The sequence below is a fragment of the Corvus hawaiiensis genome, chromosome 28 (assembly GCF_020740725.1).
Source record: "Corvus hawaiiensis isolate bCorHaw1 chromosome 28, bCorHaw1.pri.cur, whole genome shotgun sequence".
NCBI classification, from domain to species: domain Eukaryota; kingdom Metazoa; phylum Chordata; class Aves; order Passeriformes; family Corvidae; genus Corvus; species Corvus hawaiiensis.
The window spans coordinates 3,203,798-3,225,922 of record NC_063240.1 but is presented as its reverse complement, the minus strand read 5'-3'; the positions used below and the strand labels follow the sequence as shown (position 1 = coordinate 3,225,922).

The window sequence follows — 22,125 nt, the reverse complement described above, 5'->3', positions numbered from 1 at the left end:
GCCCACGGCAGGGGATGGAAGGAATTGGGCTTTAAGTCCCTTCCGACCCCAAGCAGTCTCCGGTTCCGTGACTCCCCAGCCCCGCTGTGGCCTCCGCCCTCTGTCACCGCTGGGCCCTGCTCAGACCTCCCAACCCAAACCTCCCTCCCTGCCCGCTGTGCCCGGAGCTCTCCGCTCGGGCTGGACCCCCCCGGCAGCCCCCGAGCTTTGTTTCAAACCTGTGCCACCGTCACCAGCCCCGCGGGACAAAGAGCAGCAGCCCCGGGGCAAGGCTTGGCAGAGGCTTCTCCCTCTTTGTCAGGATGGGAATGTGCCCAAATCTGCCCCCACTGCAGGGCAGATGTCAATGTCAGCCGCAGACGGAGCACGGGGACATACAAGGGAACGTGGGGAGTGTATGGGGACATGGGGACACACGTGGGGACACCGGGACATGTCCAGGGACATGGGGACAGGGGGATGTGAGGACATGTAAGGGGACACAGGCACATGAGGATGTGTAGGGACACAGGGACGTGTACGGGGACGTGGGCACACTCAGGAGAACACAAAGACACATACGTGGACTGGGGACATGTGTAGGGACATGGGGACACGTATGGGGACATGGGGACACAGGGACGCAGCAGGCACCGCTCATGGAGCTCGCAGGAGCCGCTCCCGGCTGCGCAGTAAATGCTTTATGGACTGTAGGGCCGGCGCTGGGCGATCGCCTCCGGCTCTCTGCGGTTAATTGCGGGCAGTAATTAACGTAATGACGGCCATCGCAGGACCACTGCGGGTGTGCAGGATGAGTGCGGGGTGGACACCAGGCTCTGGCCTCATTAGCTGCCGTCACTAACGAGGTGGCCTCTGTTCCCAGCTGGGTCCGCAGTCCCGGTGCTGGCACCGCCCGGAGGTGCCGGGGCTCCTTTGTGCCTTCGGCCTCCTCTTCCTCGCTGTCCCCTCCTCCCGCCTTCCTCGGTCCCCAGGGCCCGGCCCAAAGCCCCCGAGCCACACCCCGGGGGGCTCTGGGGGGGCCTGGTGATCCCCAGTGGCACCAGTCCAGCCCCGGGGCTGCCCAAATCTGCCCCGGGAATGGATGTTCGTGCCCACCCTGCCCTGGCATCCAGTCTGGGACCACCTGCATCTCCTCTGGGATGGTGGCAGGGACACCCTGACCGTGTCACCGTGTGCCGGAGCCCGGACAGATCGCACGGGAACGGCTCCTGCAGCAGCAGCCGGGCAAATCCGAGCAGGGGAGCGGAGCGGGGGCGCCCGGCCGCGGGCAGGGCCGGGCAGGAGGGGAGGCGGGCAGGTCCCCGCGGAGGTGTGGCATGGGCTGTCCCCGCGGTCCCGCGTGGGGCAGGACGGGTGGCAGCAGTCCCGCTCGCGGCGGAGGTGGCAGGAGCTCGGCGCTGCCCGGGGCTGTCGCTGGGCATCGGTGCAAGGTACGGGGACCCCGAGCGGAGCGTGGCACGGTGACAGCCACCCACCCCGGCTGGAACAGCGGGGGCTGCGGGGGGACATGGCTGGCGGGTCCCGTGGGGTGTCCGGGGAGCTGCATCTCCCCCCGGGAGGAGCGGGGTGCCAGGGCAGCCCCTCGGCCGATGGTGCCCCGGGGATGCCGGGCACGGAGGGGCGCTTGGGGATGGCGGAGCCGCCTTTTCACCTGCAACCGCATCAAAGCAGCTGGAAAATAGGGCGAGGGGAGGGAAACTCATAGCTCGGGCACGTCCTGGGAGCTGGGGAAATAACCCTGGAGAGGCTTTAAGGATCCACCCGGCCGGAGCGCGGGGGCGTTTCCGGCGTGCCGGGGACGGGAGGTGACACCCACCCACCCGCTCAGCCCGTCCTGGGCCGCTGGCACTGTCGCCTGTCGTGATGGGTGACGCGGGCTGGCCCGGGGGCGATGCCGCAGCGGGGTTGGCGCTGGAGGCGTCGCCGGGGTGGCTCTGGCTGGGGTCCCACTGGGACACTGGGATCAGGGAAACAACAGCAGCACTCACGGGGAGGGTGACAGGACCCAGTGCCAGCCCCGGGAGGGGGACAAGGGTCAGGCTGGTCCTGTCCCCGCCAGTTTTCGCCCGGGAAGGAGCAGGAGGGCACAGAGGTGACCGGGAACCCCCAGCTGTGGGCACTGCCTGTGCCGGACCTGCCGGGCGCTCCCAGGGAACGCGGCACTCCCGCACCGACTCCTGCTCTGAGCAGGAGCTCGGCGCTGATCCGGTGATTTCAGGAACAAAACCTCCACAGAATTCCCGTGGCAGCGGTCGGATCAGCCAGGGACATAAATCTCCGCGTGTTTCACCACCCTGGGCCAAATCCTCGTGGCGCCGTGCCCGGTCCTCCTTAAACCTGACTTTTGTTCAGCCATGCAAACCTCCAATAGCCCAGAACGGCATTTTTGGGGTGAGAAAGCCCTGCTTTGGGGCTTCTCAGCAGCCGGCAGCACCACGGAGATGCTTTACAGCTGGAGACCTCAGGGGTGGGACGTTCCCTGCGGGGCAGGGCAGGGACCAGCTGGCTCATCCCAGGTGTTGATTTGGGGACATCCCATGAGTTAAGAACTCACTGCTGAGGTTTGGGGCCGTGGTCACAGGATGTCCTGTGCCTTTGGCCTTCGCTAGCCTTCCCTGGCCCCCCAGGGAGCTCCGGGCTCGGGCTGGAACAGGGTTTGGCTGTCCAGGCTGTCCACCCGTGTGGCTGGGGCTGGCAGGGAGCCCTGGCACCCACTCCCAGCCTGTTCCCGCCTCCCCAAAGTGCACTTTTTATCTCTAATTACTGAGGCGATGAGTGAGCCTCGTTGAGAGCTTTCTTGGAACTGAGGTTTCTTGGATACGTCCTTGAAAATATTTTTCCAGTGCTTTGAATCACCTTTTTTCCCCCCTTTCCCCCTGCTCCAGGCCCTGGCAAGAGGCAGCATTCCTGGCTGCCTTTGCAGGGCGCTGAGCCCCGTGGAGTGTCCTGCCTGTGCCAGCTGCAGGTGCTTGATGAGCTGTGCTTTTGTTTGGCACCGACTGGGAGCAGGGATGCTCTGGAGCTGCCGAGGGGAGCACGGCTGGGGGGAGCGGTGATCCTGACTGGGCACAGGATGGATCAGCAGCTTCAGGCCTGATCCTGAGCGTGGTGGGGACCAGGATAACCACAAATAAAGGCAGGAATTCCAGCGTGTTGGTGAGGCTCAGGGCAGGGTCCAGCCCCGATGTTGCAGGTCTGGAAGCAGCAAGCCTGGGAAAGCACCTTGGCATTTCTCAGTGCCAGCCTCGCCTCAAATATCAGTGTCCTGGAGAGAGGAGCCAGGGCAGAAGATGCTTTGAGCCCCTGATCAGGGCCCTGAGGGCACAACCGGAGCTTACTGGCCCTGAGCAGCCGCACTGGGACCCCCCCACCCATCGCCCTGGGCTTGGGGAGCTCAGCCAGGGCTCAGTTCTAGACCGAGCCCCCTAAGGTGGGTCTGGCTCTGGCTTGGCCGCAATCCTGGGCCTTGCTGTGGGTCCTTGGCCTTGGAGGTGTCTTGTCCCAATGGATGGGCTGTGCCTCACCTCGGCCTTTGTCCCCTTTAGAATCCTGACGCTGGACTCCCAAGCCTGAATCGGGACCCCTGGAGCTTGACTGAGGCTGAGGCTCAGGGCTCATCCCGGCTGCCACCCTGGCCCTGCCCTGACCGCCCTCAGTTGGGGCCTTAGAAGGGGTTGGGAGGGACTTTAGAGCTCATCCCATCCACCTTCCACTGTCCCAAGCCCCGTCCAGCCTGGCCTTGGACACTGCCGGGGATGGGATCAGGGCAGGGATTGTCACCTCCAGCAGTCAAAGCAAGGGGCACTGCCTGGCTTCAAGGGCTGTGAGCAGGTGACTCAGTTTCCTCCATTCTGGGTTCCCTGAGGTCTCCTCTTGGATGTTCCCTATGGAGCAGCTGCCTCCACAGAGCCTGTATCCCTTGGCCTGTTCATGGTCTCTGAGGGATACCCCACATCCCTATCCCAGGGGAGCCCATCCCTCTGTTAGGAGGAGAGAGGGCGACGTGCCTGGCAGGAGCAGGAGATGGAGGGGTTTGGTGTCCCCCCTTTGTCCCTCTGCAATCAGATCCAGCCCTGTCTGTCTGCAGGGAGAGGTGTCCCCAGCTGGCAGCACCCTGGGGCAAGGACACAGGTGGGGGCACAGCAGGGAGGGAGGTGGGAGATTTGCATCTCTCTGAGTCAAATCCTATTTTGCCTAAATTAAGTGGGGGCAGCCAGTCTTGGCACCGTGGGCTTTCTGTATGGAAGAGATCTCATCCCTCCAGGGATCCACCTGCTCTTCCTGCTCCCTCCTACCTGTGGGACAGATGGTAGCAGGAGCTTTGGGATGTAGCACGAGCATCCCACCACCCCCAGCAGCTCCCTGAAACCCTTCCTTCCTCCTCAGCCGTGCTGTGAAAACAAAGAAAGCAACATTTGGAGCCCAAATTTGCCCAGAGCAGCTGGGGCTGCCCCTGGATCCCTGGCAGTGTCCAAGGCCAGGCTGGACATTGGGGCTTGGAGCAGCCTGGGACAGTGGGAGGTGTCCCTGCTCATGGGAGGGGGTGGAATGGGATGAGCTTTAAGGTCCCTTCCAACCCAAACCATTCCATTCTGGGATTGTGTGCTGAGCTCTTTTAGGATCCAAGCACAGTGACAGCACCAAGTCCTTGGTGGTAAAGAAGGATTTTGTGGATCAAAGCTTTTTTCAAGCTCTTGGCTGCAGGGGCTGAGGTGCTGTTGGTGTTTGGGGTCTCTTTCACCTGGAATGAGGATGGATGCCCAGCCAGTGGCATCCATGGTGAGTTGGGACAAACCAATACCCACGAGGAGCAAGAGAGAAGTTGAGACTTTGGGTTAAAGAATGGAAAAAGTGATCAAAGAAGTGAGATAAGAAATAACGGCAGGGGCTGACTTCTGGTGGGATTATTTAATAATAAGGTAATTAATACTTTATCCCTCACTGGCTCCTTTCATGTGAGGATCACAAAGCACTTCACAAACATTAATTAATCTTCCCCACCATCCCTGCAGGAAGGTCACGGAGCCACCGAGCGTGAGGGAAATCTTGTCATTGATGGAGCTGGCTGCTCTCCCGGCACGATGCGAGCTCGGGTGGGACGGCAGGACAGGGAGAGCTCCAATTCCTCACCAATGACTGAAAATGATTTCCCATAACTTCCCCAGAGGGCAAAAATTGTCACAGGCAGCCGGAATGGGCGAAGGCTGCTTGGGAGAATGTCCCTCCCACGGGGTGTCCTGCCCTGGAGCCTTGGGAAGCTGGAGCATCCCAGTGGGATCACGCTGTCACTGCTCAGTGTTTCAAATGTCTGTGGTTGTCCTTGTCCCCAGGTCCTGGCAGTGGTGCCAGCATGGCTGAGCAGGACCCAGCCACAGGCTGCCCACGTGGGAAGCAGCAGCTGCCAGGTCAGTGTGCAGCAGGTGTGGTTTGGGGAATTTCCCTGGTTTCAGACAGCTCATGAGGAAGCCGAATGTGGGGCATGGTTGTGAGGGGGAAGAAGAAGATCTGGGGTGAGGATGGGCTGTCAGCTGGGGGCAGGTGTTGGGAACAGCGCTGGGATGTTCCCAGCTCGGCAGGGTCTGCACTGGGACGGCACAAACGGAACTGGGAGAGGAATGACCGTGACCAGAACAGGCTGGGGGCTCATCCTGCACGTGGCCTGAGCCCAAGGAGTGACCCTGAGGCTCGGGGGGTGCGGGCAGCGCTCCTGCAGCTCTGGAATGTTCTGGTCTCCTGCTCTCTCTGTCCCCTGTCACTGACCCTGAGACCCAGCCCCGTCCCAGCTGTGCCTGCAGCTCTCAAGGTCCCCGTGCCCTTGGAAGGCCACCCCAGCAGTGACCAGGGCAAGTCCTTGTGCCCGGGGGGGCCAAGGGCAGGGCCTGGCTGCCACGGGAACTGCTGGATGCCCACTTGCTTTTCCAGCTTTCACCTGGGAGGTGAGGGCCAACGACCGCGGCTACCACAGGCAGTTCAAGAAGAAATTTGCCTTCTGCCTGAGCAAGAGGAAATATTCGGTGAGCCAGGAGGGGCCTGGGCTTCCCTTCCCCAGCCCCTCACCCCGGAGCCGGTGGTGGCTGCGGGGGCACGGCAGAGATGCTCCAGAGGGGTCTCCAGAGGGGTGGAGAGTCACACACACAATCCCCAGGGAGGAGAAGCACTGCTCCCTCCCTGCCTGGTGCCCCCCAGAGCTGTCAGAGAAGGAGCAGAGCTGTGGGAAGTGTTTTAGGCTGGTGGTCTAATCAAGAGAAAGATTTTTCAAAATGTGTTGAGGCAGCAAAACCAGATTTTTTTTTTTTTTTTTGCTGCTAAATACCATGGAGGTCAGTTAGCTGGGGTTCAGATCACAGAATCACTGAATATCCTGAGTTGGAATGCACCCACAAGGACCCAAGGGCCCAACTCTTGCTGAATGGCCCACATGGGGAGCAAACCCACAAGCGAATGATTTTGTTCTCAATTTTACACGGCCCTTGGACCCGATAAATCCATCTCTTCCCTTATGGCTTTGATAATTTTTTTGAGGCATCTCTTGTGCTGTGAAAAATCCTAAAACCACCAGAATGTTTTGGCACTTGCAGAGCAGGTCCCTGATTTCCCACAGCTGACCCTGGCAGTGGCTGTGACTCCCCTCTCCTCCGCAGGGCAATGCCATCAGGACAGCCAAGTACAACCTCCTCACCTTCCTGCCCCTCAACCTCTACGAGCAGTTCCACCGCATGGCCAACATCTACTTCGTCTTCGTCATCCTCCTCCAGGTGGGGTGGGCACCACGGGAACACCGAGTGTGAGCCAGGGGTTTGCCCAAGGAGGCTCCTCTGGAGTTCAGAGAAGTCAGGATAAAAGGTTTCCCAGGACGTGGCTTTTCCGTGGTGTTTGGGGTCTTTTGGGAGCTCGGAGGGGTTTAACCTGTGTTAGGTGTGGTTGCTTTAAATTAAAGTCTCCCAGCATCAGGAGCACGGGGAGCTGCTGGAGCCACTCCAGAGGAGGCCACGGAGATGCCCCAAGGGCTGGAGCCCCTCTGCTCTGGAGCCAGGCTGGGAGAGCTGCGGGTGCTCACCTGGAGAGGAGAAGGCTCCAGGGAGAGCTCCGAGCCCCTTGCAGGGCCTAAAGGGGCTCCAGGAGAGCTGCAGAGAGACTGGGGACAAGGCATGGAGGGCCAGGACCCAGGGAATGGCTTCCCAGTGCCAGAGGGCAGGGCTGGATGGGATCTTGGGCAGGAATTGTTCCCTGGGAGGGTGGGCAGGCCCTGGCCCAGGGTGCCCAGAGCAGCTGGGGCTGCCCCTGGATCCCTGGCAGTGTCCAAGGCCAGGCTGGACATTGGGGCTTGGAGTATCCTGGGACAGTGGGAGGTGTCCCTGCCCATGGCAGGGGTGGCACTGGATGGGCTTTGAGGTCCCTCCCAACCCAAACCATTCCATGATTCTATAAAATGGGTTTGGTTTGCCACGTAGGCGAAGCTCACACTGACCACACAAAACCAGAAATTCATCCCTCCAAATGCAGAGGCCCAGGAGCATTTCACACCTCAAGAAGAGGTGGAAGCCCAGCAGAACAGGCGTCTGTAGCAGAGGTGTTGATTTGATGATTCTGAGATGGGTTCCGGCCACCCTCGGGCGCTGGCTGGGGAGCGAGGGCATCACTCAGTCCCCTCAAGTGTCCCAAGGTGGGGTAGGACTTGTGTCAGTGGTGTAAAATTCTCCTTCTCTAGACCTTCCCTGAGATCTCCACGCTGCCCTGGTACACTCTGCTGTTCCCCCTGAGCTGCCTTCTCATCATCCGGGGGCTGCGAGACCTCATCGATGACATTGTGAGTGAGGGGGTGGCCCTGGGCGACACGGCAGGAAGGGGCCCTTTGCTGTGAGCTGAACTTTGGAGCTCAGGAGCTGCTGTCACCCATCAGCCCTGAGCTATCATCTCCACCACATCCACTTTTCTTTTAGTTTCCCTTGGGAAAGATGTGGCTGCTTTCCTTGGGGTCTAAACCCCCACTTCTGCCATCTTTAACACCTTGACCACTGGCTGTAGTGCCGAGTTGGTCCCCAGAAATACCTGGGGGGGAATTCAGCCTCTTTATTCATCAGAACACATCTCCCCGTGGCTCAGAACGCCGGTCTGGGGCTGAGGAGGGAGGTTGGTGCTGTTAAGGGGGTTGTTTTTGTGGGACAGGACAGCCTGGCATGGCCCATCCTTGGCCTCTCTGTCTCTCCTTCATGCAGGGTCGTCACCAGAGTGACAGGAACATCAACAGCAGGCCGTGTGAGATCCTGGCAGGGACGAGGTGAGGGGCTTTGGGAAGCTCTGGCCGTGTTTTCCACACCCGTGTGGAACAATGGAGCAGCTGAAGTGCTGAGAATCCTTGAGCAGCTGAGAAGGGGTTTGGTGGGACTGTCCCGGGCTCTGCAAACTCCCATCACCTCCCAAAATGTGCCACAGGTTCTCCTGTAGGATTGGTGACATTCCAGTCACGGGCAGCAGGATTACAAAAGGCCCAGTTTGCTGTGGTGTGCCGGGGGAGGCTTTCCTTGGCCACGGAATTCCTCTGGGGCATCAAATCCAGCCCATGGGGCCGTGTCCCCGCTCAGCACTGGGCCAGGGAAGGATGAGCTTTTCCCACCTGTGGCCAGGGTGCCGAAAGTCCCTGTCACCTGTAGGTACAGGGACATGGATGTGGCACACGGGTCCTGTGCCACCCTCGGTGCTCAGCCCTCTGGAGGTCACCACAGTGGCACAGCAATCTGGAGGCCCAAATCCTACAGGAATTTGGGACAGACACGGGCTGAAACACCCCCAGCCCCCACTCCCACTGCTCTGCAGGGACAAAAAGCTGTCCCCTGAATCCCCCTGCAGCTTCCGCTGGCAGAAGTGGCGCGACATCTGCGTCGGGGACATCGTCCGGCTGCACAAGGACAGCGTCGTCCCGGTGAGCGGTGCCCGGAGCTGGCTGTGCCCAGGGCTGGCTGTGCCCGGGGCTGGCTGTGCCCCAGGCAGGGCTTGGTGACCAGGGGCTCATGCAGGTGCTCTCTGCCCCCTTTTTTGCTCCTCAAGGCTGACCTGCTCCTGCTGCGCAGCTCCGAGCCCAGCAGCCTGTGCTATGTGGAGACTGCTGACATTGATGGGTGAGGACGGGGACAGGGACAGGGACAGGGACAGGGACCCCTCTGGCTGTGGGGGGACAGGGGCAGAGGCCGGAGACCCTGGTCTTGGGGGCCCCCCACCGCTGGGAGGGTTCAGCAGAAACCACAGGGTGTGGGAGATCCTCCAAAACCCCAAACCTGCAGACAGCCCAGAAATGGGGATTTGAGCCCCAGATTTTGAAAATGGGAGTCCAAAAGCTCTGGCGAGGCTTCCACAGAGCACCTGGCAACCTCCGGCCAGAGTCTCCATCTCCCAGCCCATCCTCCTGTGCAGGATGATTTAATGGCAGGGCCCTTGGGCCAGGGCTCTTCCTGTGCCAGTGCTCCGTGTGTGGCACCACAGGTCCCTCCCTGGTGTTCCACTGCCACCACTCGTGCGATCACCTGGTAATTCATGGCTATGAACAGCTCTGTCACCCCACGGGGTTGTTTTATTTCCCCTTCCCTGGCTGTTGCTCACAGGGAAACAAACCTGAAGTTCAGACAGGCCCTTCTGGTCACCCACCAGGAGCTGGGCAGCGAGGAGAGCATGGCTGCCTTCGATGGTGAGTCCGCTGGGTGGGGGGCATGTGGCCAATGCCACTGGGATGGGATGGATTCACTTTGGGAGTTCTCTGATCCCCTGTCGCCATCAGCCCAACAAGAGGCTGGCAGCCCAAGGCCTCGTGTGGAGGCACTTCCCATCTCTGCCACGATGGATCCACCGGGGTTGGGCACCTTCCCCCTGCCCTGGAGCTGGATTTTCCCACTGGAACCAAGCCCTGGTTCCCAAACCTGAGCTCAGCCCCTGCTGCTCCTGCACAGGGTGCGGAACTCCCTTCTCCAAAGCCTTGGGGATGAAGGGGGTTGTGTTTGTACCTTCTCTAGTGAGGTTCCTACACTGACCAACCTCCCAGTGCCTCCATGGCCCTCAACCCAAGCCACCCAAATCCCACCCTGAATCTCCCGAGAGGCCCCACTTTGGGGGGGACATGTGGGGCTGAGAGGGGGCGAGGAAGGTTCTCTCTCGCCCCTGCCCTTCCCCGTGCCAGGGCGAGTGACGTGCGAGGAGCCCAACAGCCGCATGCACACCTTCACGGGCACCCTGCGGTGGCGGGGCCGCACCCACGCCCTGGACATCGACCGGCTCCTGCTGCGGGGCTGCCGCGTCCGCAACACCGCGCTCTGCTACGGCCTGGTGCTCTACGCAGGCGAGTGTCCCTGCCCGGGCAGGAAGGGCAGGAATTACCTGGCATCACGGGGGTTTTAAGCTGCCCAAGCCGTTCCCAGCTGGCACAAGGTGGTGGAGGAGCTGCCGCGGTGTGTTCCTGATGGTGTTGGGGTTGCTGGTGGGAGGTGAGGTGGTGCCAAACCTCTCCTCAGCCCAGGGTATCTGCCAGCTGCACCTCGTCCCAGATCCAACCCACCCAGGGCAGCTCAGGGCTGGGCCGTGGGGAGCTGTGGGGAGAGGGAGGGTGAGATCTGATGTGAACATCATGTTTTGGAGCGTGCAGCCACGGCTCGATGGATGCTGATGGAGGGAGGGGCTCCTCTGGACTCTTCAGGGCAGGGGAGGTGTCATTATGGAGGGGAGCAGCCTCACTGAGCTGCAGCTGAGCCTTCTGGGGACTTGCATTTTTACTTTGGAAATGTTTCTTGCCCAGGGTTTGATTCCAAAATTATGAGGAACTGTGGAAAGATCAAGAGGAAGAAGACCAAGCTGGACCACATGATGGACCGGCTGGTGGTCGTGGTGGGTGTGGTGCAAACACCTCTGCCCAGCTCCTGGGGTGGCTCACAGGGCTCCTCATGAGAGGCCTCCTGCTTGGGTGGTGCTGATTTTCTTCATCCTGCAATATTTGGCCCAAAATACCTTGGGTTTAACATGTTCAGAGAATCAGAGAATCCCAGAGCAGTTTGGTTTGAAAGGGACTTTAAAGCCCATCCAGTGCCACCCCTGCCATGGGCAGGGACACCTTCCACTGTCCCAGGCTGCTCCCAGCCCCAATGTCCAGCCTGGCCTTGGCCACTGCCAGGGATCCAGGGGCAGCCCCAGCTGCTCTGGGCACCCTGTGCCAGGGCCTGCCCACCCTCCCAGGGAACAATTCCTGCCCAAGATCTCATCCAGCCCTGCCCTCTGGCACTGGGAAGCCATTCCCTGTGTCCTGTCCCTCCATGCCTTGTCCCCAGTCCCTCTGCAGCTCTCCTGGAGCCCCTTTAGGCACTGGAGGGGGCTCTAAAGTCTCTTTGGAGCCTTCTAGAGAAGAGTCTGGTGGGCTCTGTGATCCTGGGACTTTCTCATCTTGGGACCTTCTCATCCTGGCTTCCCACCCCAGATCTTTCTGGTGCTGTTATTGACGTCCCTGGGCCTCGCTGTCGCCTCTGGGTTCTGGGCCAGGACATTCCAGGAGAAGCACAGCTACCTGGCTGCCCTCTACAAGCACACAACCCCTGCCCAGCAGGCCTTCCTCAACTTCTGGGGCTTCACCATCCTCCTGAGCATCATCATTCCCATGTCCATGTACATAACGTAAGGACCACGGAGCTTGGAAGGGATCAGCGCTCAGCACCCGCCCCCTGCCCATGCCCCTCACCTGGAACTGGGGTCACGGCCCCAAAATGGGGCTGCACCGAAGGTCAGGGTGTGGCCAAGGTCATTCCCAGGTGCTCTCTTAGCTGGGAGAGGGGAGGGATGGATGGGGTGTGTATCCTACAAACACCAAGGACGTGCTCTGAGATCTTCCCAGGGGAAAAGCAGAGCAGGGATCCAAGCCCCGTGCTGGTGTTGGGCATTGTGGGCAGGCTGAGGGTGGCTCTGAGGAAGGTGCTGCTCCCCAGGAGCAGGATCTGGGATATTCCTGTGCTTCCTGTGGACAGCAGCAGGGTGGGGAGGAGAAAGACACAGCTGCTCTGTGCAGGCAACAATCACAATTTGTGTTGGAAAAAGCTGTTTCCAAACTTTGGACCCTTCACTGGACCTCCAGGTCTGTGAATTTGGTCACCAAGGGCCAGAATTCCAGAGGGGACCCAGTGGGTGATGAGCCTTTTGGAAGCCTGGCCACAAGCAATGAAAACCCTCTGGCCCCCCCCCAAGCCCAGAGCAGTAGGATCAAGGTGGGGAGCTCCTCCTGCCTCTCCTTCCTGTGCCAGGTGCCCAGTGCCCCTGGGCTGTGAGGAACACCACCTCCTTCTCCCTGTTTTCTCCTCGTGGACTCCTTAGGCTTGAATTCATCTACCTGCTGAACAGCTGTTTTATTAACTGGGATCTGGAGATGTATTACGGTGCCAAGGACATTCCAGCCGAGGCCAGGAGCACCAGCCTCAGTGACCAGCTGGGCCAGGTCGAGTACATCTTCTCGGACAAGACGGGCACCCTGACACAGAACATCATGAGCTTCAAGAAATGCTGCGTCAATGGGACCATCTATGGTAACCTGGGCTGGGATAAGTTTGTAGAGGATCAGGTGAACCTGGAGCTGGTTCTTTCCACTCCTCCTGGCTTGCCAGGGTGCTTGGGACAGGTGGATTGGTGTTGGGTTGGTGCTGTAGGAATTCTCCTTGTCCTCATCCCCCACGTTTTTGGGGCGTTGCCACCCCTGAGGTCCCTCTGGTCTGGTGTTCCCAGCACATGGAGCCAGGGCACGGTCCTGGCCTCCAGCATGGGAGAGGTTTGGTGGCCCAAGCTCAGCTGAGATCAGCAAAGTTTTCCCTGATAAAAAAGGGAGCCTGGGGCAGGACCCTGGGGCAGCTGCACCACGCGCGGTGTGGGTGAGCTGGATCCCGCCTGGAATCCTGAGCTGATGCTGGCCCAGGCAGGGGAGTAACGGGAGAGGGGCCAGGGGAGCCCGTGGATTTCTGTTTCCTCTTAAGGTCTTGTAGAGAAGGAGGAGCTGTTGCTTTTCTTCTTTGCGTCGTTTTCTGGGGAATCTCCAGCTCGGTTTCCAAATCTGGGAAACTTTGGGGCTTTCAGGCGACCTGTGGAGGAGGCGAGGAACTTATCATTGTCCTTAGGTTGTTTAATTAGAGTGAACATATGTAATTGCTCTTTGCTTTTTTGGGTTTGGGGTTTTTTTATTTGTCTGTTTGGGGTTTTTGGGGTTTTTTTTTACATTTTTTTTACATTTAAAAAACCTGTTATTTTTAATTATTCTGCTTGATTTTCCCCATAAAACCTTGAAAATTGCCAAGTCCTTCCTCTTCTCATTGCTGTACTTGCTCCAGCTCTTGGCTCACTTTGGGATTAGTCATGATGCTAAATTAGTGAAACTCAACATGCAGGGCAGGCCCAAGCTTTAGCATGGAGCTCTGTTTCCCTGAGATAAGCATCATGTGCTTGAGACAAATGGACAGTGGTAAAAGCAAAAAGGAGGGCCAAAAAAACCTCACAAAGCTTTTAAGCAGGAACAAACCAAATTTTCCCTGCCTGGTGCAGCACATTCCACCTCCGCGGAGCAGCCTCACCCTAATCCCAGCAAGTCTTTGGCCAAATGCAGAATCTCCCAGGAAATGCAGGTGAAAGTAGCCCTGAATTTTTAACATTAAAATCATGGTGAAAATCTGAACAAAAAGCCAAAAAAGTGAGGCCTGGATATCCCAGTGGGGTCTGACACTGAGGAGATGCTGAATTGGTGACTTTTGGCCATTTTTTTGGCCAGCAGGAGCACGAGTCCCTCCAGAGAAGCTGCTCCAAGCCCCCTGCCAGCCCTCTATTAACTGGGTTGTTTTTATTTTGGCAGGTCCAGGCACAGGCCACGAGAACAAACAGCCACCGGTACGTAACTCCCCCCTCCCACGTGCCACAGGGCTGTCACTGGTGGCCCAGCCTGGTGCTGAGGAGCTCAGCTGGCTCCCAGCGGGGTCCAGGCTCTCAGAGGGGCCTGCCGAGTTTGCCCCTCCTCAGCTGCCATTAAGGACAGGGGAACCAGGGTTATAAAATAATGCAGTTCTGATTTTTCTGGATTTTTCATTCCCACCCCCTTGGCGTGGGCAGTGCAGAGCTGGGCTCAGCCTCTGCCCTGGGTCCGTGCCAGCAGAGTGCCACTGTGTCCCATCCCCGCTGCTCCTGAGGACAGAGCCCCGTGCTCAGTCCCACCGGGCTCCTGCATCCTGCCTGTGCCTCTTGCAGGGCTCGGGGCTGAGCTGGGAGCACCCCGGCGAGCAGAAGTTGGATGTTTGCGATGTGGCGCTGCTGGAAGCCGCCCAGAGGGACGATGACCCGGTGCTGAGGGAGTTCCTGAGGCTGCTGGCCCTCTGCCACACCGTCATGGTGGAGGACAGGGGCGGTGGGTTGAGGTGCTGGGAGCGGGGCTGAGCTGCTCCTCAGGGCAGTGGGGCTGTGGTGGGGTTTGGCAGCGCCCAGCAAAGCTCAGCTGTGGGAAGCAGTGGGTGTGAGAGCCCAGGCGTGGCTCGTGCCACTGCCCCTGTGTCATGGATTTGTGTTTGGGGCTGTTTTAAAGCTCATGGGCGGCAATAGAAGCACAAGGGGGATAATCCTGTCTAGGACAAGGAGCAAAAGGGGTCATAGAATCCCAGAATAGTTTGGGCTTGAAGGCACCTCAAAGCCCATCCAGTGCCACCCCTGCCATGGGCAGGGACACCTCCCACTGTCCCAGGCTGCTCCAAGCCCCAGTGTCCAGCCTGGCCTTGGACACTGCCAGGGATCCAGGGGCAGCCCCAGCTGCTCTGGGCACCCTGAGCCAGGGCCTGCCCACCCTCCCAGGGAACAATTCCTGCCCAAGATCCCATCCAGCCCTGCCCTCTGGCACTGGGAAGCCATTCCCCGTGCCCTGTCCCTCCAGCCCTTGCCCCAGGTCTCTCTCCAGATGAAACAAGCAGCACTGAGTTTCCCCAGCCTGGTAGCTCAGGCTTCAGGGTGTCACAGCTGCTGCTGGGTAAGAACGGGGTGTTTCAGCTGTTCCAGTGTGGTTTGGCTGGGAATCCCTGTGTGCAATCCCTACCCCTCTCCTGCAGACCAGCTGGTTTACCAGGCAGCTTCCCCAGATGAGGAGGCGCTGGTGTTGGCAGCCAAGAACTTGGGCTACGTCTTCCTGGCCCGGACACAGGACACCATCACCATCAGGGAGCTGGGCAGCACCAGGACCTACGAGCTGCTGGCCATGCTGGACTTCAACAGCGACCGCAAGAGGATGTCTGTGCTGGGTGAGTGATGGGGGCTGTCTCAGGGGGACCTCCAGGGTCCCTTCCATGCTCAGCCCTATAAGGGATGGCACCGGGATGGCTGCAGGTGGCCACAACTGGCACCGGGCTCTTAAGGGTCATCCTGGTCATCCCTGTGGATTTGCTCACCCTTGGTGAAGGCAGCCAAAGAAGGGTTTGAGCAGCCAAGAGAGAGGAGGTAAATGCAGGGCTCAGAGGAGTTGTGTGAGGAACTGACAGTCCCTGAGGCCTGGTCCTGCCCCGTGGTGGTGCAGATCTGGGATATTCCTGTGCTTCCCATGGCCACAGATGGAAAAGCACCAGCGAGCCCTGTGGTGCCTTCTGGGGCTCAACAGGGGCCAGTGTGGCCGCTGTGCAGGGACGGCAATGAATGGGAGCCATCTCTGAGGGGACCTAAGGTGTCCTTCCCCTCCCTGCCAGTGCGAGACCCCCAGGGCACCATCCGGCTCTACACCAAGGGTGCCGACACCGTCATCCTGGACAGGCTGCGGAGGCGGGGGCCCAACGAGACCCTCACCGAGAGGGCGCTGGATGTGAGTCCCACACCAGCCCGGGGCGACAGGACTGCTCTCCCTCCTGCTGGCTTTGGGCTGGGTGTCCTGCAGTGCCCTGCTGCTCTTCCTCCCTCTGCATTAGGGATTTGGGTTCTGCCTTCTGCCCTAGGAGCCCCACCTGCATATGGGACAGGGGGTAAGAGGGCATGGAATCCACCTTCGGTGTTCTGCGTGGACCAGCTGCATCTGAGGATGCTCATGGGGATGCTCTAGGATGGGGGAAGGGAGTCAGAGCCCAGAGAGAGATGCCCAGGACCTGGAGTGTCTCTGGCTCTGCCCACGCCCGGCCTGGGGTGATCCCTGGTCCTGTGAGAGTGATCCTGGGGAGGGAGGAAAGTCCTGATGTCTCCTCCCTGCAGCGCTTTGCAGAGGAGACGCTGAGGACGCTGTGCGTGGCCAGCAGGGAGGTGAGCGAGGCCGAGTTCCATGCCTGGAGCCAGAGGCACCGCGAGGCCACGGTGCTGCTGCAGGACCGCGCGCGGGAGCTGGACAGGCTCTACGAGGAGATGGAGCAGAACCTGCAGGTGGGATGGGGCCGGGGTCAGGAGGAGCTCTCTGTGCTCCAGAGGGCAGGCACGTGGGGTTTGGCTCTCCAGGATGAGGTGTGAGTGTCCAACCCAATGCCCATTCCCTGGGTGGGAGGACAGGAGGAATTTTCCCCCAGGGTGACTTTGTGACGTGCCAGCGGACACCGGGGTGTTAAGCTGTAGCTGTCGAGTTGTGTCTACCCCCAGCAAGGGCTGCTGGTTGGATCCAGGGGTGATTCCCACCCCCGTATCCTGCCCTGCCCCATGCCATGACACCCCGTCACCCCCTCCAGCTGCTTGGGGCCACGGCCATCGAGGACAAGCTGCAAGACGGAGTCCCCGAGACCATCCAGCTGCTGAAACTGGGCAACATCAAAGTGTGGGTGCTGACAGGAGACAAACAAGGTCAGTGGGGGCACCCCTAGACCCCCCAACACATTTCAGCTTCTCCCCTAACCAGGACCAGAGAGGAGAAGGGCCGCTGGGGGTGGGCAGGAACTGGTTCTGCTGCTCCCTTTACTCCCCAGTAGCAGCAGGGGAAACTGAGGCAGGGGAAGCAGCTGCTGCCCACCAAGGGCTCTTGGAGCCAAGGGCTGGGGGCTGCCCTGGGCTGGGGGCAGCACCATGGCCCATTGACAGCTGGGTGTTGCAGAGACCGCAGTGAACATCGGCTACGCCTGCAGGCTGCTGACGGACGACATGGAGATCCTGGAGGAGAAGGAGGTCAGGTGAGGAATCGTCACCTCCTGGCTCAGGACAGTGCTGCCCCTGCTGAGGACACCCGAGGGCAGAGGGGCCAGGGCAGGGTGGGCAGAGCTCAGCTCAGCCAGAGGTGCTTCTCCTTCCCTGTGCCAGCCTGGATCTCCATGGTCCTCCTCTGATGCTTTTCCAGGCCTCCCCACCTGTTTCTGCCCCCACACTCTTCCTTGGCAGGCTTTGACCAGAAAGGGTTTCAGATTCTCTCCAGCCTCTAAACCAGGCTGATTTCTGTTATCAGTGAGCCTCCTCTTTGTCCCCCCTGTTCCCACCACAGTCCCATCTCCCTGGCTTTGAGATGACCAAGGCCCACTGTGGGTCTCACCAGCATTCCCAGTGTCCCCAGCTCACGTCCAACCCCCGTTTCCTCCCACAGTGAGATCCTCCAGGTTTACTGGGAGAGCAACAACAACCTCAGTGGCAGTGGGGACGCCCCGTGCAGCCGCCGCCTCTCCCAGCAGCACCCAGAGGCTCCGTGCCACCAGAGAGCCATCATCGTCAGCGGGGACTTCCTGGTAAGGTGGCACCTGGATGTTGTTCTCTGCTCCCTGCCTGATGGTTGTTCCCACCCTGGCGGTATCAAAGTCCTGGGTGGCACCAGCACGTGTAGGACGTGGTGCTCCTCCTGCTGAAAGGTGGGAAAAGCCCATTTGGGACTGGGGAACAAAGGGTGGAGAGGAGAACAACCTTGCACTGACCATTTGGTGTTGGGGGGCTTTGACCAAAGCTGCCCAGTGTTCTCGGGTGACGCGGGCTGGGTGACATAAGCTCTTGTGGTCATACTGGGACATGCTGGGCTCATACTGGGTCACAGCACCTGCTCTGTGATGAACTTGGAGAAAATCAGAGGCACTCTTTCGGAGCATTCACGAGCATTGTTGAGGAGCTGAGGGCTCTGAGGGCTATGGGTGAGGTCCCAACCACGTGTGCTCTCCCCCAAGGACAAAATCCTCCACACAGGAGAGGTGCTGAAGGAGGAGAAGGGGTGGCCATGGCGGTGGCTGTGCTGTGACAGGGCCGAGGCCTCGCAGGACAGGGGAGGTCTGGTGGAGAAGGCCTTTGTAGAGCTGGCCACCAGCTGCCAGGCCATGATCTGCTGCAGGGTGACCCCCAAGCAGAAAGCCCTGATGGTGCAGCTGGTGAAGAAGCACAAGAAGGCCGTCACCTTGGCCATCGGGGACGGCGCCAACGATGTCAACATGATCAAAAGTGAGGCTCGGGCAGGGGGGGTTAGGGTCCAGTTGGTGTGTCCCACTGGTGATGGTGCTGCCCCGTTTGTCATCTCCACCACCTCAGCCTCCCCTTTGGGGTGAGGAGCTGGGAGGGGAAGCCCCAGACCTGTTCCCCACATTGCTGTGCTGGGAGGGGAGCGAGAGGCACAGGACAGGGACCAGCCCCAGACAAGTGCAGGGTGGCCCGTGTGCTTTTGGCATCTGGGATGAACCTTGATGAACCTTCAAACCCCAACGTGGGCAGCTGGCAGAGCCGTCCCTGCCCCTCCCAGCAGCCCTGACATGCAGCTGTGCCCTTGGCACACCACGCCTGGAATATCCAGGACATGGGATAGAGGGGGACGGTTCCCTTTGTCTGTCACTCCTGGATTCACATTCCTGGGGACAACCCACGGGGAAATCAAGCCCCCAGCTTGCCCCAAACCTCCCGACGTGCGTTTGCCACCCGCAGCCGCAGACATCGGGGTGGGCATCAGCGGGCTGGAGGGGCTGCAGGCCGTGCAGTGCAGCGACTACGCCCTGGCCCAGTTCTCCTTCCTGCAGCGCCTGCTGCTCGTCCACGGCCGCTGGAATTACCTGCGCATCTGCAAGTTCCTCCGCTACTTCTTCTACAAGACCTTCGCTGGCCTCCTGGGCCAGGTGTGGTTCGCTTTCCACAGCGGATTCACAGCTCAGGTGAGGGCTGCAGGGGTCACATCCATCCCGTGGACGTCTCTACACCAGAGTTACAACTCCCCCTGCTCAGGATCCCCTGCAGGGATCGTGCCTGGGACTGCCTGCAGGACACGTGTCCACATCGCCACCTCAGTCCCCTTTTCTCCCCTGCCAAGTCCAGTTTCTTGGGGTTGCCTGGCTGAGGCACAGCTGGTTATCTGCACCAGTTATCTGCTTTTCACCTGGCTGGACTGGGAAAAGCACCCTGGGGAAATTCGGGATCTCCTTGTGAGCTGCAGTTCAGCCTTGGACAGATGCAGGATCCCACGTGCATTGAGCTGGTTTCCTCCACAATGGGAGCTTTGATCCCAAGGGCCATCCTCAAGTGTGACTTGACCAGCACCGCGTGGGGCTCCAGCCTCCACCTCTGTCTGCAGCATGGCCCTACAGACAGTGTGGGGCTGATGCAGGGAATGGGGCAAGTCCATGGGGATTTCCATGTTTGGATCTGAGTGTCCTGGGGCCTGGGCATCCTTTGTGAGTCTTTCCAAAGCACCTCTGAGCTCACAGCTTCTCCCTGTTCCCTTCTAGCCTCTCTATGAGGGCTGGTTCCTTGCACTCTACAACATTTTCTACACTGCCTACCCCGTGCTGTCCGTGGGCCTTTTGGAGCAGGTACGGCTTCACCGGGCTCACCCAGCCCCGTGCCACCCTCGGCAGGTGGGAATCAGCCCGGCAGTCCCTGCACCCATCTGCACAGCCCTTGGTGCCAGGACACAAAGGCACAATCGGCAGCTCGGTGGGCATTTGGAGCTCACCCTCAGTCCTGGGGTGCCTGTCCCCCATCACCCCCGAGCCGCTGGGCAGAGGGACCCACACTGCGTGTGTCCATCTCTACTGCTGTCCTGGAGGGTGTGTGGGGTGGGGCGGCCCCATGCTGCTCCCCCAGTCCCTGCACCCTCTCTGGGATGCTCTCCCTCCCCTAATCCCTGCAGCCCGTGTGGGATTCTCTCCCTCTCCCAATCCCTGCATCCCCTCTGGGATGCTCTCCCGGCAGGACGTGAGTGCCAAGAAGAGCCTGGAGTTCCCTGAGCTCTACATGGTCGGGCAGCAGGACGAGCTCTTCAATTACCGCGTTTTTGGTGTCACCCTCCTGCACGGGGTGGGCACCTCCCTCATCAGCTTCTACGTCGCGCTCTGGGCCTTTGAAGACCACGTTGGCACCAAGGCTGTGGGCGACTACGAGTCCTTCTCTGTCACAGTGGCCCTGTCAGCCTTGCTGTCGGTCCTCGTGGAGGTGAGCACTGATCTGCTCTTCCTCATCCTGCCCCACAGCTGATCTTTAGGGTCCCTGGGCTCTGGCACTATCCCCCAGTGGCTTTATGGCTGGGGTTTGATCTCCCTGGGCTGGAGGAGGAATTTGGGAACAGCAGCTGAATGGACGAGGGTCACCACGGCTCTCGTGGGGCTCTGCCTGCTCTGCCCTTGTCCCCACAGATCGTCCTGGACACTAAGTACTGGACAGTGTTGTCCTTCCTGATGATCACAGCCAGCCTGCTCCTCTACTGCCTCTTCTCCTTCCTGACCCAAAGTGTTGATGCCTTCAGGATAGCCCCCGCCATTTTCCGCTTCCCAGGTGAGGTGCCCCAGGGATCCTTCCCTTCCCTGCCCATGGTGCTAGGAGCTGTTTCCCATCCTGTAGATCATGTCCTCGTTGCCACTTCTCGATCTGCTGTCTTGACTTTGAACTCCAATTTAGGTGCCATCTCCTCTTTAGAGCCCCCAGCACCTTCCCGGGTAGGGGCCTGTCCCCCAGCACTTGTTCCCTCTGCTCCCTCCCCCTTCCCCACTCAAACATCACCCCCAGCTCCCTGTGTCGACAGATGCCAGCTGGAATGCCCTGACTGACCCCTATGTCCTGCTCGTGGTCCTGCTGTCCCTGGTGGTCAACACCCTCCCCTCGCTCACTGTCCACGCCTTCCGTGCCACCCTGGGCAGAGCTACCACCCAGCAGGTGAGGCCTGGGGGGCACCAGCAGGGGCGGGTCCTGCTTCCCACTGGTGTTGGTGTCTGGGATTGGTGATGGCAAGGGCAGGTTCCCCAGGAGCGTAGTGCTGGGACATGTCGCCTCTCCTTGGTGGCCCCACTCATGGTGGTCACCGGCACCCAGCTCTGACTCCAGGGGCTCTCCCCAAATTGTTCCACGGCCCAGCAGGGGGGCCTGGGCCAAGAGACCCGATTCAGCTCTTGGAGAGGGTCTGCCTTTGGCTGAAGTAAGAGTTGTCCTCCAGGACCCCCCAGCAGGGTCTGGTGCAGGTCCCGGTGCCACCCCAGCCTTGGTGGAGCTCACCCCCATCAGGTTTGTGGTTCCAAAGAGTCCCAGGTGGAAGCAAGGGTTGGGATTGTGCTCCAGAGCTCTGGGAGCTTTGCAGACCCCTGGGAGAGTCCCCACATTCCTCATCCCACCATGAAGTCATGGTGGAGCTGGGATCCAAACCCTGTCCTGCTGGAGGGTGTCCCTGTGTGTCCCACCTCGGGGTGAGGGCTTGCCTGGGAGGTGTCCACAGCCTGAGTGGGAGCAGGGGTTGGCACTGTGCTCCAGAGCTCCAGGAGCTTTGCACGTCCCCGGGAGAATCCCCACATCTCTCATCCCCATGGAAAATCAGGTCACTGCAGAGCTGAGAGCCAAACCGGCTCCTGGTGGAGGTGCCCCTACGCTCCCTTCATGTCCCCCCTTGGGGTGAGGCCTCTCCTGGCAGGTGTCCCCAGCCCTGATGTCCCCGTGTCCTTGCAGAAGATCCACCTGAAGGCCAAGCGGGATCCCGAGCCCTCGGTGGAGCTGCGATCCCACGTCCCCCGCGGCTCCTTTCGCCGCCGCTCCAGCTACGCCTTCTCGCACCAGGAGGGCTACGGCGGCCTCATCAGCCGTGGGGCCAGCCTGCGGGGCCAGCCTGCGGGGCCAGCCTGCGGGGGCCAGCCTGCGGGGGCCAGCCTGCGGGGGCCAGCCTGCGGGGCCAGCCTGCGTGCCCTGGCCACCCCCGGCACCGCCCCGGGTGCCCTGCGCCCCGAGGAGACCCCGGCTGTGTCCTCCCTGAGCTGCCCCTCGCTGTAG

General features: G+C 60.3%; 1 protein-coding gene across 1 annotated transcript; it reads left to right on the top strand.

The window, feature by feature from the left end:
• Nucleotides 1–1,353: 1,353 nt before the first annotated feature.
• On the top strand, nucleotides 1,354–22,125 carry ATP8B3 (ATPase phospholipid transporting 8B3). Its single transcript, XM_048287538.1, has 28 exons — nucleotides 1,354–1,430; nucleotides 5,331–5,405; nucleotides 5,923–6,014; nucleotides 6,642–6,755; nucleotides 7,709–7,807; nucleotides 8,217–8,278; nucleotides 8,848–8,920; nucleotides 9,046–9,116; nucleotides 9,597–9,679; nucleotides 10,166–10,324; nucleotides 10,778–10,866; nucleotides 11,450–11,643; nucleotides 12,334–12,542; nucleotides 13,850–13,884; nucleotides 14,239–14,395; nucleotides 15,084–15,272; nucleotides 15,711–15,823; nucleotides 16,204–16,368; nucleotides 16,665–16,776; nucleotides 17,024–17,099; nucleotides 17,504–17,642; nucleotides 18,069–18,336; nucleotides 18,811–19,034; nucleotides 19,605–19,688; nucleotides 20,071–20,310; nucleotides 20,511–20,649; nucleotides 20,897–21,027; nucleotides 21,808–22,125. The coding sequence occupies exons 2-28, from the start codon at nucleotides 5,351–5,353 to the stop codon at nucleotides 22,123–22,125; spliced, it is 3,690 nt and encodes a 1,229-aa protein (XP_048143495.1). The 5' UTR covers nucleotides 1,354–1,430; nucleotides 5,331–5,350.

Coding starts and splice junctions, on each gene's coding strand:
- ATP8B3 (XM_048287538.1), top strand. CDS start 5,351: ATGGCTGAGCAGGACCCAGCCACAGGCTGCCCACGTGGGAAGCAGCAG. Junction 7,808..8,216: donor GAGACCTCATCGATGACATT/GTGAGTGAGGGG, acceptor TCCTTCATGCAG/GGTCGTCACCAGAGTGACAG. Junction 8,279..8,847: donor GAGATCCTGGCAGGGACGAG/GTGAGGGGCTTT, acceptor ATCCCCCTGCAG/CTTCCGCTGGCAGAAGTGGC.